The sequence below is a fragment of the Nilaparvata lugens genome, chromosome 5, assembly GCF_014356525.2.
Source record: "Nilaparvata lugens isolate BPH chromosome 5, ASM1435652v1, whole genome shotgun sequence".
NCBI classification, from domain to species: Eukaryota; Metazoa; Arthropoda; class Insecta; order Hemiptera; family Delphacidae; genus Nilaparvata; species Nilaparvata lugens.
Window position 1 is genome coordinate 57,271,179 of NC_052508.1, and position 15,221 is coordinate 57,286,399.

The following is a 15,221-nucleotide window of genomic DNA, read 5'->3' on the forward strand; positions in this document are numbered from 1 at the left end:
AATATTTATGTCCAATGGTTCTGGAAAACGGCTCTAACGATTTTTACGAAATTTGGAACATAGTAGGTTTATGATATAAAAATTCGATTGCACTAGGTCTCATCCCAGGAAAAACTCGTTGAACGACATTAAAAGGATAATTCAACCTTGGAAAAACAGCTGAGACTTTCGTCGTCTGTGGATAATAAAAAGTGAGTGAGACGCACTCGGTCTGTGGAAAATCAAAATATCTCATCCCCGAAATTCATAAGCTGACGTATATAGCCAGCTGTAAAATATAAACACGATCATTTTAAAGAATAATTGTATTCTGTTTATCAATAAATAGAAATAACTAGCGAAGCTCGGTGCCCCGATATTTATTACAGTCTATTTTGTTAGTCTACAGATGGCGTGGAATTTATAAATATTATGGCGTGAAATTAACTAGCCAATTGGAAAGCCTCCTGTCCTGCCGACTCGTTCTTCGCCAGTGCTAAAACGCCTAACAAACGCTTAATTTAGCTTGGCCGTTTGTAACCGGCGTTAGTGTAGCTTATATTTGTGATCTGATTAGTATTTATCATAGTAAGGAGGGCGTTTGTTGTGCGTTTCAGCGGCAGCAACACCCTCACCAGTGGGAGGAGGCAGTTCAGGCGCAGGAAGTGTGTTCGATCTGAGGAGGTACTCGTCGTCTGCAATCAGCGTCGACCCAGCAGCCCCCCTCGAGAGCAACGTGCTCAAGAAAGTCGCCAGTCTCACGCTGGACAAAGCCACGCTAGAGCAGCGCATCACCAAACCGAAATTCGTGCCTGAGAAGCTCGACTTTCAGCTTTATGAAAAGTTCGAAGGTGAGTGAGTTCTGCTCAACATATTATTTTCTCTCATTATTCCCAATTATCATCATTTGTTGATCCTTTGGTAACCTAATCTTATTATTTTTGCTTTTTGTGTAGTTGAGAAGTTGATATTGTGGTAATTATTCATATTAAATAAAAAGACAAATAAATTGCCAAAAACCACAGATTTTATTTATTGTGTAGTTGAGAAGTTGATAGTGTTGTAATTATTCTTATTAAATAAGACAATCTCTTAGTCTTTTTATTTAACTTATTTCATTGATAATTAGAGTTGGAATTTCTAATTATTATCAATAAAATCTTTCGTTTTTGATAATTTCTTAGTCTCTCTATTATTAGTATTAATATTTTTGGTTACTATGATAATTCCTTTTTCTTCTTATCAATTGGCTACCTACTTCGGTCATCTCGCAGCCAAATATAAAATATAAACCCGATTTACATTGCTTATTTCTCTAACGAATTGCAATAATCTAGAGAGGTAGTCTATAGAGAGTGAAGACAAAGGCGTAGTTGCACAACAGCCTGTTAAATTCTAATCATAATTTCAAGTAAAGAGAACCAACGAGAGAAGATTTTTTAAAGGTGTCTTATTGGTTCTCGTTGCAATTGATCATGGTTAAAATTTAACAGGCTTTTGTGCAACCGGGTCTAAGAGAGTGATTATTCCTAGAAACTCTTATGCTAAAGAAATTACGTTTCATGAGTTTCGATTTATGATTTTTGATGGATCATTTGTGAAGGCATCCCTGAATTACATAACAATTCATTCAATTTACGTAACTTGAATAGCGTTGTGGAAAGGAGAGTCTTCCAACAGCGTTATGCTCTGTTACAAAATATTCATCAATTACTATATAAGGAATTCTACTTCAAACTAATATTGTGATATTACCCCTGCAAAATAATTCGTCTACAATCTTGTGCTGTTAGAATGATACCAACCTCTAAAAAAGTCAATCGTTAGGCGTTAGGTTAATCGGAAAGTCGTTATACACTGCTGACCAAAGAACCTAGAACACAATGTACTTTAGTATGTAGTCACATTGCTGCTGAACTTTTTTTGGAACCCTTCCCCGAAAATGGTTTCATAGTTTTTGAACGCCCCCCCCCCTGTGAGCACCCCTGAAAATTATCAATATGCATATTCATTGGAAGGTGGAAATTGAAATACTCAAATAATCATTAAAAAATATTTTGTATCAATGAGCTTCAATCTAAATAAATGCTTCAACTTTCCTCTGAGTAAGAAAATTCCTCATTCATCATTCTCAAAGTTCATATTGAATGTATCGTATATAATATATTCTCTGATGTCTTGTCAGTAATTGTGTAATCATATCGCAGTTTTTTGTCTCCTAGAGAAACTGTAACCATGGTTAGATCTAGATTGACTATGTGATACCTATTCTAATACTCATTATAAAAATATGAATACTATTACTTTTAGTTGAATATTATAATTGGGTCTTATTTTGAAATTTGAATCTTGAAATCCAATTTTCCTCTCGTAGAGGTACGCCATAAATCATGTTGTGCTATAACCTCTGGGTGTTATGCATAAATCAAATCTTATCGCACACGAAAATAATAAGCATGTAAATTGGAAACCACTCAGCACCTGTCAGCCTATTCAATCTCTCGATCCGGACGTTTGGCAAATGCAAAATGAATGAATGAAGCAGACTAACGTAAGACATTGTATTGGTCAACAAGGAATATGAATATGAGGATACACTGATTGTCTAGTAACATTTTCCAACTCGTGTGTGTATGTGTGTGCAATGTCTTGTCTTACAACAATAAGCATCCTATACTGTACTTGAAAAGAAATAGAGCATCACATTCTATGCATCAGTATATGTATCAATATTCGTGCATCAGTATCATGCAATTGATCATGCTTGATATGTATCATATATTTATTATCCATCATTCATCATTAATCATTCGAGGAAAATTGCATTCTTTATTTTTCATAGTGATGTCCGATTTCAAAATACATGAAGCACATATTTTTAGTTTTTGAGATGAATCTGTAGCCTCTTTAGAAAGAAACGTTTCTTACATAAATCGAAGGGCCTGATATCTTGAACAGGGGGCGCATGACCATAGAGAGAAAAACTTCACTAGAAATTTTTATACAATGAAAAGCTATGATCCAGAATATTTTTAATTAACTGAAGAAAATCAGGCTATTAAGACATTGACATTCTGATTTCATTTCAAAGCTCACTGGATCAAATAAGATTGTGAAAAACTAGTTTTTTAAATCCTACATAGCAAAACTCTTCATGTAATAGATTTCGAAGATTGAAACTCATAATGCTGTCAGCCGGTAGGCCCACTCCGCTCGCCTTATCATCCATTTACCCAGGGCGCTACGCCCCTTGTACCACCAGCTGAATAATTGGCGAATGAAACCAATAGTCTCGTAAAGCTTGCCTGCATTTCTCGATTGAACATGCGTCCTTTGCAGTAATATCCATCTATCACAACCAGTAATTTCAGGACCTCCTATCTATCAATATACGAGGAGCTGGTAATCTTCATCGATTCAATCACTTGCTCAATTTAAATTTTCAAACTATACATAGCTCTCAAGGGTTGCAAATTTATTGGATAAAGAACTCTAGGGGTATTAACTCTCCGAACAACGATACTTAGGGTTGCAGAAAATTCTCAAATCAGTTTGGGACTTGTTCAATGATCATTTCTCCTAAAGTTTCTTAAGCTGCGTTTACACCAAAGTCATTAACAAAATGTTAATAACTCAATCCTTATAGATTCTATTAGATTTAACTTAACTTATCATACACATGATGAACATATGTGTTTGTCAAGTTCAGTTCAATCTAATAGAATCTATAAGGATTCTTATAGATTCTATTGGATTGAACATAACTTATCATACACATGATGAACATATGTGTTTGTCAAGATCCGTTCAATCGAATAGAATCTATAAGGATTGAGTTAGTAACATTTTTTAATTACTTTGGTGTAAACGCAGCTTTACAGTCGGAATAGCTAGCTTCAAGTGAAATCTACATCTGGTTCTACTTGCAAAGTAACAGGGAAACTGATTTTTAAGGGCATCTGAACAGTATTAAACCTGTCTTATCTGTTTCATCGCTGATTTATATACATTTCAGAGCCTCCTGATTATTCATAAGAACTGACAGATTTTCATAAAAAATGTCCCGATTTCCGGCAGAAATGCCTTGATTTTCGGAAAAAAATTCACGATATTCGGAAAAAATCTGAACACCTCTAATAAATGAATTATTTTACCGACTATTTCACGCCCAACTTGTAAACCGTTTGTATAAGAAATTATAACATTGAAAAACTCTAGATTTTGACAACGAACCAATGTCAACAGAGCATTGACCCCACAAGTTCTGTAAATTCGGACACCATCACGTAGGCAGGAATCCATCAATCTTACGGAGGCACTAACATAATAACCATATTCAATAGTCAACAAACATCACCTGTGAATGAGTCATTGCAACATTGAGCGGGTATGTGTGAGTGTGTGTGTGTGTGTGTTTAGCGATATTTGAGATAAGTAGGAGCGGCCAGAGGAGAGGCCTGTGGGTCTGGGCTGTGCAATATCTTGGAGTTGGAGAGTCTGTTGGGATGTGTGGACGGTTCAGTTGTATGTCGCCAAACGCCAGACTCTCTCGGCTAGGTGGGCGTATAGGTTCTAGCTTGTTCTCTCACTATCTCTCCGCTCGACTTCTGGTGTGGTGCTCTCACTAGTCTATCCACAATAAGTTCGCAGTATCCCTTACTCGGTTCATATTTCAAACAAGACCGCTCTTTATTCTTACAATAAGTACATCATTGAAATCTGTGTAGGGTCTCGAAGCTTGTATCGGTTTCTTATGTGCGAAAGGATAATCGAGTCGCTCAAAAATATGAGAGTCGTGATTCTCAAGCAGCGGAAAAATTGTGTCAAGTGGCCTACGCATTTTTCCACGGAGTGACAGATTTTTCACCATGTTCTCTTCAACAAGAGTTTATATTTCGTCGCTTTTTTCAACTATCTGCTTTCCTGGTAGGTTTACTTGAAAAGTTATAAAACTTTGATAGAATTAACACATTGAACTATGAAATTATAAAGCTATAAATAATAGAATTATGATAAAATCAACACTTTGGACTATAAAGTAATAGAATTTTGATAAAATTAACACTTTGAAGTATAAAGTAATAGAATTATGATAGAATCAACACCTTGAACTATAAAATTATAGAACTATAACGTAATAATGTATATAAAATCAACAGCTTGAACTATAGACTCATAGAACTGTATCGTCGATGAAGCCTTAGAGTAGACGGATAGATCAGTGATAGTCTGTATGAAATTCATGAGGTGAAATCATGGAATGTAAGGAGGAAGAATTGAGATATGAATCGAGATGGATCAAATTGCAGTTGGAAATAAAAAGTTTCAGTCTTATCAAATTCATATTTTAATCTCTCAAAGTTCCTTTATTAGATTTGAATATTATACTCCAAATGATTTAATGATGTAGGACCAAAATAGCGTAAACCTTCAATTTCAATATTGACAGGCTACATTATTTAAAATTACAGAAATAAATATGTTTTCTGTAAGCTCTGATAGTTCATTTGGATCAGGTACTGCTGAAAGAGTCGTGGGTTTGGATAATCCAACAAAGCGTGTGATTGTTCATCCATATATTTACTATATATTTGTATATGTTTGGACTTCTTAACATCAAAAAGAACTTTATTTCGAAGATAAAAGTGTAAATTTAAAGTATTGTGCTCACTATAGCTCTAGTGTCTGATTTCCCAATGTTCCCCATTAGGGAACTCTGGACTAAATACGGCGAGGTGGAACTACCCTTGGGTCTCCCCACCATTGAAAGCCATACGCTAATTATTATAATAATTATCATGAAATCCTTTTACAATTGAAATGCTTGTGTGGTCAGTAAAATGAATTTATGATAGGAAATATTATATAAAATATCACAATTAATTATTTGAAAAAGCTAGCCTACTTGTATATTTATCGAGAGAAGATAGAATTGAAATAATTGGGAAAACAGCCAATTCTTATAGAAATGGATAAACTGCTACTGCAGGCTGAAATGCGGAAGGTTATAATATAATTTTCCTTAATAACTCAATATCTTCAAGTTCTGAGAGTTTATTGTATGTAATCATTCTATTATATTCGTTTTTTGATCAAATCAAATTCAAAATTTGTATTTTATTTATTTCTGGACTGAAAAGTGGACTCAAATCAATTCAAGTGGAAAGCATAACCTATAATTTTTATTCATTCATAACTCTACCTTCATTGTATTATCATTCATCACAATCATCATCACCTAGGCTTAAAATACTTCTAGAAAGTCGCCTTTGTAAAATAATAAATAAAAATAAAAAAAAAGGCTCGACAATACCTGATCATTTCGTCTGTTGTTATAATATGCATGTTTATTTGCCAGAAATTCTCCTGATCTATAAGAAAATGAGTAAGAATAATATATGATTCTACCTGAATGATGTTATGTACTTTTAAAAGCTGCTTGCATTGTCGATTTGAAAACACATCCTTGAAAGTTAATATTTTGGCCCAGCAAAAACTTGAGTTAGCCTGGAGACATTTTCAATAGGATGTTACATTTAAATATAGGTAGGAATGTTAATTTTTCATAGCTGGTTTCATCGGGCAACTTGCATGCTGTTCAAGTTACCCAACAAAGTATCTGATTTGATTATAATAATTATCGGCATTGGAACCAATCAGAGATTATCCTCCTTCATATAAGGCTTCAGCGGTTATGTAACTTGATTCTGGTGTTTCTGATTGTGATTTATTAGTAGGAAAGTCGTAAATTTCCCAAGTTGTTGACCGCTCATGAATTCCATTCAAACCAACTCAGCACACACCTTTGCATGTTGAAAGCTACTAGAGAAATAATTGATAGTTACTTGTGACGAATTTCGCTCAATTCTTCGGCCATAAAATGAAATGTTTATTCATCTCAACTTGGATGTACAAAAGCATTGAATCCTATATAAGGTGAGACATCGTAAAAGTTAGTTGCATAACACCGATGGAGATAAGAAGACTTTCAAGCTCATTGCTTGTTGATGCGTCTTCTCAAAAGATACAAAGTGAGCTCCAAAATAGTGAACTATAATTCCAACTAACTTTAATTGCCTTGTTCATCAGGTTGTTTCGTTATTCGGTAGGCTGTTGCAAAGGAAGCCCGCCCGCATTTCGATGTGATTGAGATATTGACTAGTTTCTAAAATCACTTTTTCTAGTTATAGTAGTTACTAGCTCTAGTTCCTGTAGTTTCTAGCCGACTGACTGGCTGTTTGGATGGAGAACTGGTTACTTAGAAGTTTTTGGTTAGGCCAACCTTCGTTACTATTAAACCTTTTTTATTATTAATGACAGCCGACTTTCTACTGTTGCTCAAACCATCAAATGATGAGAATCGAGCAAATTCATTAATTCATTATTCATTATTATTAATATTGCTGGTAGGTAATTCAATAGATTACCGCCAATAGGATTGATTCAATGTATTGAAGCTTGATATCACCCTGATTATTAATAAAAATAGTTCAGTTTATTTGATAGAATAATTCAGTGTTCCAGCCAAAATACAATTTGTATCTTCTTCACATAATTACTTCTCACAATGTTTCTTACTGTGATACAATTTAGGAAGAATTTCCAAAATTTCAACTCTCAAACGCGATTCGTTCGAGTAAGTTGCGACTCTATAATGCTATAGCAATAGGCATGAAACCGATCAAAAATTGAGATTCTAAGCCAAGAAAATAAAAACCCAAAATCTCATTGATATGGGGATATGGGGTGATGTTTGTTTGTTCGTATGTGTATAGAGTAAAGGAAACTATATTTCTGTCATCTCTGGTATGTGACAGCTTCTCACCGTTATTTGCGTAGATATTTTGAGGCTCGAAATGAATCTTCTTTTGCTCATATCTTCCTCTTCTTCTGACTTCCACGGTATAGGCATGATTGCCTGTTTCGGTCTTTAAAATAGCCTTGGAAATTGAAACTTATAAAATATAATTAAAATTTAACTTTAAAAACGTGTCTAGTTTTGAGACCACCTTTTCCTTGGTCTTCCAACATCTCTCCTGCTGGTTTATAGTTGAGAGCTTCCACAGGGATTCTACCGGTTGGCATTCTTGTCTTTGTGCGCTTTCCATCTATTTCGATATTTTTTAATTTCTTCATTCAGTGACTCAAACAAAAGCTCCTTTCGAATGTCCTCATTTCGGAGTAGATCCAATCTTGTGGATCCCTTTACACTCCATAGAAAGCGCATACAGCCGCTTGGATTCTGCTGATTTCTTTTCTACGTAGAATCCATGATTCGCATGAATCCATGAATTGTTCCACAAATATATTGGATTTTTTTTAACTTATTGAAAATATCTTCATCTTTTTCGTAGTTGAGAGTACAACCCAAATAAGTGACGGCTGAAACTTGCTCCAAGATTAAATCTCCAACCACAATTTTGTTCGGCCTGGCCATTTTCCTTTGAAAGCCATCACTTTTGTCTTTGTAGTTGAAATTCGAAGGTCATACTTCTCACATATTTTTGTCAGTTGATATTTATGGAGTACTGTAGGTCATCCTCTGTTTCCTGTATAAGGATTTGGTCATCTGCAAAAAGAAGTGTATTCACAAAACACTCGTGTCCCATCTGATCATTATTCCCGCATTCACCTTCTTACTCCATTCTTTCAAAACTTCATCTAAATACAAATTAAACAGCGTTGGGGAAAGGCTACATTCTTGTCTCAATCCTTTGTTAATTGGAATTTCTTTCGATAATGTTTTAGGCGTTTGTATCACATACATATTATATTTTGCTCATATTATTTTTTATATATATTGACCCATTTCCATAATAACCTAATCATTTTATAATATAATAGCCTAATTTCAAAATTTTAAAAGTTGGAAATGTCATTTATACAAAGTAGAAAATATATTCCCAGGGGTTCTGATACATCCTAAAGCTGAAGACCTGAAGCTCCACTCATCTCTTACATAATCATTCCTATTAGGCCTACCAATGCCCAATACTTGCCATCCTCAGCACAAAAAGTAATTTCAATTAGAAACTTTTAAAACGTTAGAAAAAATCTGGTGAGGCGCACTCACACAACTTTCCTTGCCGTTATGAAAATTGATCACCTGACGCTAGTGTACACGCGCATTTCAAGTCTACTATTCAAAGATCTGAGCCAGCTGGTTACAGGACAATAACGCTGGATACACACGAAGTCTGCTATCTCTTCATAGTGGATGATTTTATAGAATCAACAGTTACCAACAGTTTGCAATTGAATAATCAAATTTTCTCGAATTTCGAGCTTATTTTCAATTTTAGGTGAAAATGTAACAGAACATTAATTGTAGAGATTTTTATGCTGAATCTTTTCCACTTGATTTTTTTTGTTCAAATTGTATCTGAAGCCTGATAATTGGGATCTAAAATCAAACTTTGCATAAATGGGGCGGAGCTCCTGAGATTTTTACAGATATGGGACTTATGGCAGTAGATAGAGCTTATCAATGACTATTTTAAGTATAAATTTGATCAAAATCTTTGGAGCCGTTTTTGAGGAAATCGCGAAAAACTTTGTTTTTGACAACATTTTTGCCATTTTAGCCGCCCCCTTGCATTGCATTTGATCGAAATTGTTCGTGTCGGATCCTTATAGTGTAAGGACCTTACGTTCCAAATTTCAAGTCATTGGGAGATGAGATATCGTTTTTTTTTTTTTTTTTTTATTATATAAAAATTAGCACCTAGTCTGAGACTAATAAGCTATTTATTTTATCCTAATTTTACTAAATAGACTTTTTCAAACCTCATCCTATGATTCAGTTTGTCTAGTTTTTAACTACAATTACTTAGTCTAGTTTGTATCCTATAAAATAGTTTCATACAATCAAGTTAGTAGGCCAATAATAATTTGTTTGGTTTGAAGGGATGAACATTTCACTATCACTAACACCAGCTTCAAGCCATCAATTCACAACACAAATTTCACTTCACTAACTCATGCGGTTTTGTTCTTTTGAGCCTCCTGACCAGATTATCAACATCAAGCAGCTGGATTGCCTCTATATTGTCGTGCTGGTGGAGTCTCTCTTCATGCTTGGCCGCAAAGTGTTCAATAACTTTCGTATGAGATATCGTGTACACAGACAGACACACACACACACACACACACACACACACACACACACACCACACACACACACACACACACACACACACCACTTTTTTGGACTCAGGGGACCTTGAAACGTATAGAAATTTAGAAATTGGGGTACCTTAATTTTTTTCGTAAAGCAATTACTTTCCTTACCAATGGTATAGGGCAAGGAATGTAAAAAATCAATCTAAATTATTGTAATTGGGCAGTTTGCATAGTGCCAGTTAATATCAGTTTGAACTGGATTGAATCAATGTGAAGTTCCGTTTGCTATAATGTGATCCATCTATTTATTTATATATTTGTTGATACAATTACAACAGGCATAGCCCAAAACTATTCTGTTCCCAAATTTTGATAAAACATGTCCGAAAAATACCGTATTGGGATTAAACAACCAGCAAATTCAATAATTTAGTTAGACTTTATTTAAGCCACTGTGCAAACGGCATTATACCAAATGCCTATCAAATAATATAGCTGTAAATATGGCTGTCATTGTCAAATAATGCACAGTTAATGTCAGTTAATTCACGGAATATCGAATTGTACATACCGAATTAAATTTATTTTTAATACTATATCCGTTTCTATTGTTTATGTTAGGTCACATGCTGATCAACTGGTTTGTGTCGGCGTTCGCCGAGGAGCACTACCTGCGCCAAGCACTCAAAGTGTCTGATCTGCGCATCCTAGCCACGCAGTTCTGCACACACCTCCTGGCTGCTGGCGTCCTGCGACAGTTGCAAGACAAGGATGCACCTACTGGCGAACCTCTTTTTAGGGTCAGTACCCACTCACCTTTCAAATTTATTCGCAAAAACAGATACATACAATACAAAGATACAATACGAAAATGTATCGGAAAGACGGAACCCACCGACAGCTATAGGTCTGCTCATCTCTCATCATTATCCGTCTCATTAGCCACGTACAATATAATATCATAGAAAAGAAAAGATATTTGCTATTATAGAAACCTATTGGATCGCAGATCGCTCTCTGTGCGACCGGGCCAATAATGTCCATCTAGAGTCAATTGACGTGAAAACGCGAACTTTACAAAATTATCAACAATATTGTCGACAATGGACCTTGACAAATGGATCCAAAAGCAGGTTTCTGGCTGAGAGTGAATATTATTCATTCTACACATGAATAACGTCATCACAGTGTTGAAAAACTTGAATGAAAATAATTGCACTTTATAAGAGATTCAGGCGAAATTCTAAAATCTTATTCATACATACTATCATAGAGAAAAGATAGCATAAGAAGATATCCCATGGTACAGAGCGTTTATGGTCACGTTAACTCAAGCCGATATTCATAGTAGTTCTTTTTCGTGAAGCTATGTGATGCGGGTAGTCTCTCATACTGTGCCGTTCACTCTCACCCAGCCAAACCAGTGATAATAGACAGTAGTCGGTTTGAATTAACAAAAACTCGGCTTGAAATTTAGAACATAAAATACCTATATCATGGGACATCTTCTGGTATATTTTCTCTATGATTAATTAGATTTAAGAATTTTGCCAGTTTCTCTTATAAAGTGCAATTATTTCCACCCAGGTTTTTCAGCACTATGATGACGATATTCATGTGTGAAATGAATAATATTTCCAGTAACCTGCTTTTGGATCCTTTTTGGATCCATTTGTCAAGGTCCATTGTTGATAACTTTGTAATATTCGCGTTTTCACGTCAATTGACTCTAGATGGACATTATTGGCCCGGTCGCACAGAGAGCGATCTGTGATCCAATAGGTTTCTATAATATCAAATATCTGTTTCTTAGAGAGCGATTCAAGTTATTAATGTATAGCAAAAATTGCAAATAATTTGATCGTTCTCAGTAAGAGACAGAAGATCGCATTGGATCATCCAGATCTTGAAGTCGCTCTCAGGATCTAGAGTCCCTCTAGGATCGCAGATAGCTGTCTGTGTGGTCGAGCCCTGTAGTGGCAAAAATTTAATTGTATTCTAATAAAAATATAAATTTAATAAATTCTAATATAAATTTAATTCTACTCTAAATGAAATTCATATTCTGTTCAAACAGGCGTGAGCTCTGAAGGATTAGGCCGACCCACCACTACTCACACACACAAGCGCAGTCCGCGTTTGTTTGTGTGAGTAAAGGGACGCATTTTTCTATGTCTGCATACCTGCCCGCTAATGATTCTTCAATGAATCGCCCTAAAAAAATAAATTTTTCCAACTGTCAACTTTACTCAATTTGCACACCAATTACTGAACTCTTAAAATGATTCCTTTCAGAGTCCAAACATGGTACAATTGTGACAACTCTGAACAGTTTTATAGTCGATAGGTTACAATAAAATAAATAAATTAGACTTTTTTAAAAGCTAAGAGTTGTCACAAATGTACCATGTTTGGACTCATTTTGAAAGGAATGATAAGTAGATTTCAATGATTAGAGTACAAATTAAGAAAAGTTAACAGTTAGAGAAATGTAATTTCTCAGCACAAGGAATACTTGGTGATAGCACAGGCATTCTATTGGTTTTAATTGAATTGCTCTTCGTTCATTCATTCCTCTATTATAGAAGATCCAATAGCGTAGGTAGGCAGGGCGTGTGTGCCTGCGCGTGGGGTAGTGAGGGGCAGCTTAATCCTTCAGGCTTGCTTGGACAGACTATAAAAATTTGATTCTTTTTATCGAATGAATTTGATTTTCTTTTGCAATCTTGAAAATTCGATATTATCTCATGAATTCATAATCTCGTATATAATTTATTTCAATAGGGCTGCTTGAAAATTTAATTACATAGAATTACTAGCACCCTTGTTTATTTGATTTTAGGCACAAAATATAATATCTGTGTCCAATTATTAATTGAATGTTTGCAGCCTGACCTGATCTACTACTGGTCGCATACAGAGGCAGTGAATGCTGTTCCCCCCACCCCTGGCAAGCTGCAGCCGGTGTCATGGCCGCCAATGCCGCCCCCCTCAGCCACCGACTCCCTCTCAGCCACCGCATCCCTCCAAGACGTCGTCCTCAACTACAACGGGTCCAGTCGCTCTGTCAGAGGATCCACAGGTAGAAGACATTCATTCACCTCCGCCTCTGTCTAAAGTCATTCTTTATTCTTTTATTCATTCTATGATTATTTTTGAATAAAACACAATTATTTTTAGAATACTTTGGTGGAGGATCAACAGGCACAGCCCAAAACTGCACCTCCCTCGAATTATGATTTATTAAAATAGTCCAGGATATAGGTTATGTTTTCTACACTTTACGGAAATTTTGTCTAATTATCTGACCAAACAGTTTTAAAATTCCGTAAAATTTATAGTAGATAGCCCACTATCAATAACTTCTTGCAACTGATTACTGCTACTGTTAAGGCTACTTTTCCATAAGTAACAGTATATATTTTTTTTTAGAGTTAGTATTCCGTAGAGCAGCCAAGAAACTCAGGTTGACTATGTTGAAAACCAAGGCTAAACATCTTCATTTCCTAATCTATAGTCAAACACATTGGTCTGACGTAACTTACTGATTTTTCATTTGAATTTAGATTAACTGAATCGTTCTGAGTAGGCTACCTACCTGTCAATTTGAAGCAGTACATGATTGATTTGAGAATATTGTATTCATGCAAACTGGGTTCTATCCACTATAGTTAGTTACAACCATGATTGACCTGGACTTTAATTACATGCCTATGTATTTTGAAAAATAAAATTATAATAATTCAGTTTGAATTTAATGCCATAGATCAAATGAATTATACAATACAAACTCTAAACAGTCCTAACAATAGTTTCAACAAATTGCTTAATACAAGATGATAAAAACATGAATTATTATAACAAAATGAAGTGACTTTTGAATTACATAAATATCACCTTGGAATTGAATAAACGGTTTCTCACAATGGTATCTCATGAGGTACGTAGTAACTGACAGGATACACGTTTAAATTTATTGGTTAAATAGATTACTGTATATTTTTCTTCTGTGGTAGATGGTAGTGTAAATGTGATAAAAGCTCACTCTTGAACTGAAATCAAGGAAATCTTTTTTGCAGAAGCTATCCTGCCAAGAAGTTCGGGAGAAGAGCAAGACGTTTTAACCGAACTAATATGGAAGGTCAACCAACAACGAATAAGAATAGAAGAATTGGAGAATGAAATTAATAGAATGCTACAAGAAAGAGAGAGATTCCAGACTTTAACTGATATTCAGGTTGGTAAACAACGATTAATGAAACGGTTTTTTATCAATTTCTTATTTACTAGATTCAAATGAGATAAAATAGACTTGAATGGCATTTGATCTTTTGATCAAGAAAGATGAGCAATATCCCACTATACGTTTATAAACAAGAATGTAAATAATCATGGAATCACTCACTTTTCAAATCTATTAAAATGTCTCAAAAAATATTTTCTCCCACATTTAAAAATTAGTTAGCTGACGATGCAATTTCAATACTGTTAGCAAATTCATATCATGTTTATTTATTTATTTCTTACATTCCACAATAACAATATCAAATTAATGATTGGTATAGAATCAACAGGATGAACTATAAACCCAAAACTGTTTCTCTCCCTAATTTTGATGAAATAGTCCAAATGAGGTTATGAATACACTTATGTAAAGATCACAAAAATTTACAGTCCAAATATACATTATACTAAAAATGGAATTAATGATTATTACACATTATAGAATTGACATATTAGACATTAATAAATTGGATAACATTAGAAAAACTTGATAAATTTTAAGCCAGAAAACTCACAAAAATATTCTGGTTGTTAATTTTATTTCTTCATAGGATACAAACGATTCAGCAATAGTCATTTTTATGGATATCACACAAGTAGCTGTAAAAGTAGTATTTTATATCATTGTTTTGCGATAGAATACAGGAATTATCGATTCTGAAGGCTAATGCTTTTGATCCTTGTCAAATGGATTTGGATAAAGAAGGCTTGTAATTGTTTTGAGAGAAAATACTGGAATTATTGATTCTGAAGGCTAATGCTTTTGATCCTTGTAGAATGGATGTGGATAAAGGAGGGTTGTCAAATAATTTTTTGGGAGAAAATACTAGAAATAT

General features: G+C 34.6%; 1 protein-coding gene across 3 annotated transcripts in view; it reads left to right on the forward strand.

Annotated features, from left to right (window-relative positions):
- The window catches only part of LOC111058229 (formin-2), a 53,325-nt gene that overhangs the window by 11,399 nt on the left and 26,705 nt on the right, over positions 1 to 15,221 (forward strand). For 2 of the 3 annotated variants that reach the window (XM_039428857.1, XM_039428859.1), the window contains exons 3-6: positions 597 to 830; positions 10,723 to 10,901; positions 12,991 to 13,183; positions 14,181 to 14,338. In XM_039428857.1, the coding sequence (XP_039284791.1) occupies positions 597 to 830; positions 10,723 to 10,901; positions 12,991 to 13,183; positions 14,181 to 14,338 (764 nt within the window). The remainder of the gene's footprint in view (positions 1 to 596; positions 831 to 10,722; positions 10,902 to 12,990; positions 13,184 to 14,180; positions 14,339 to 15,221) is intronic. The other variant, XM_039428858.1, reaches the window with a different exon arrangement.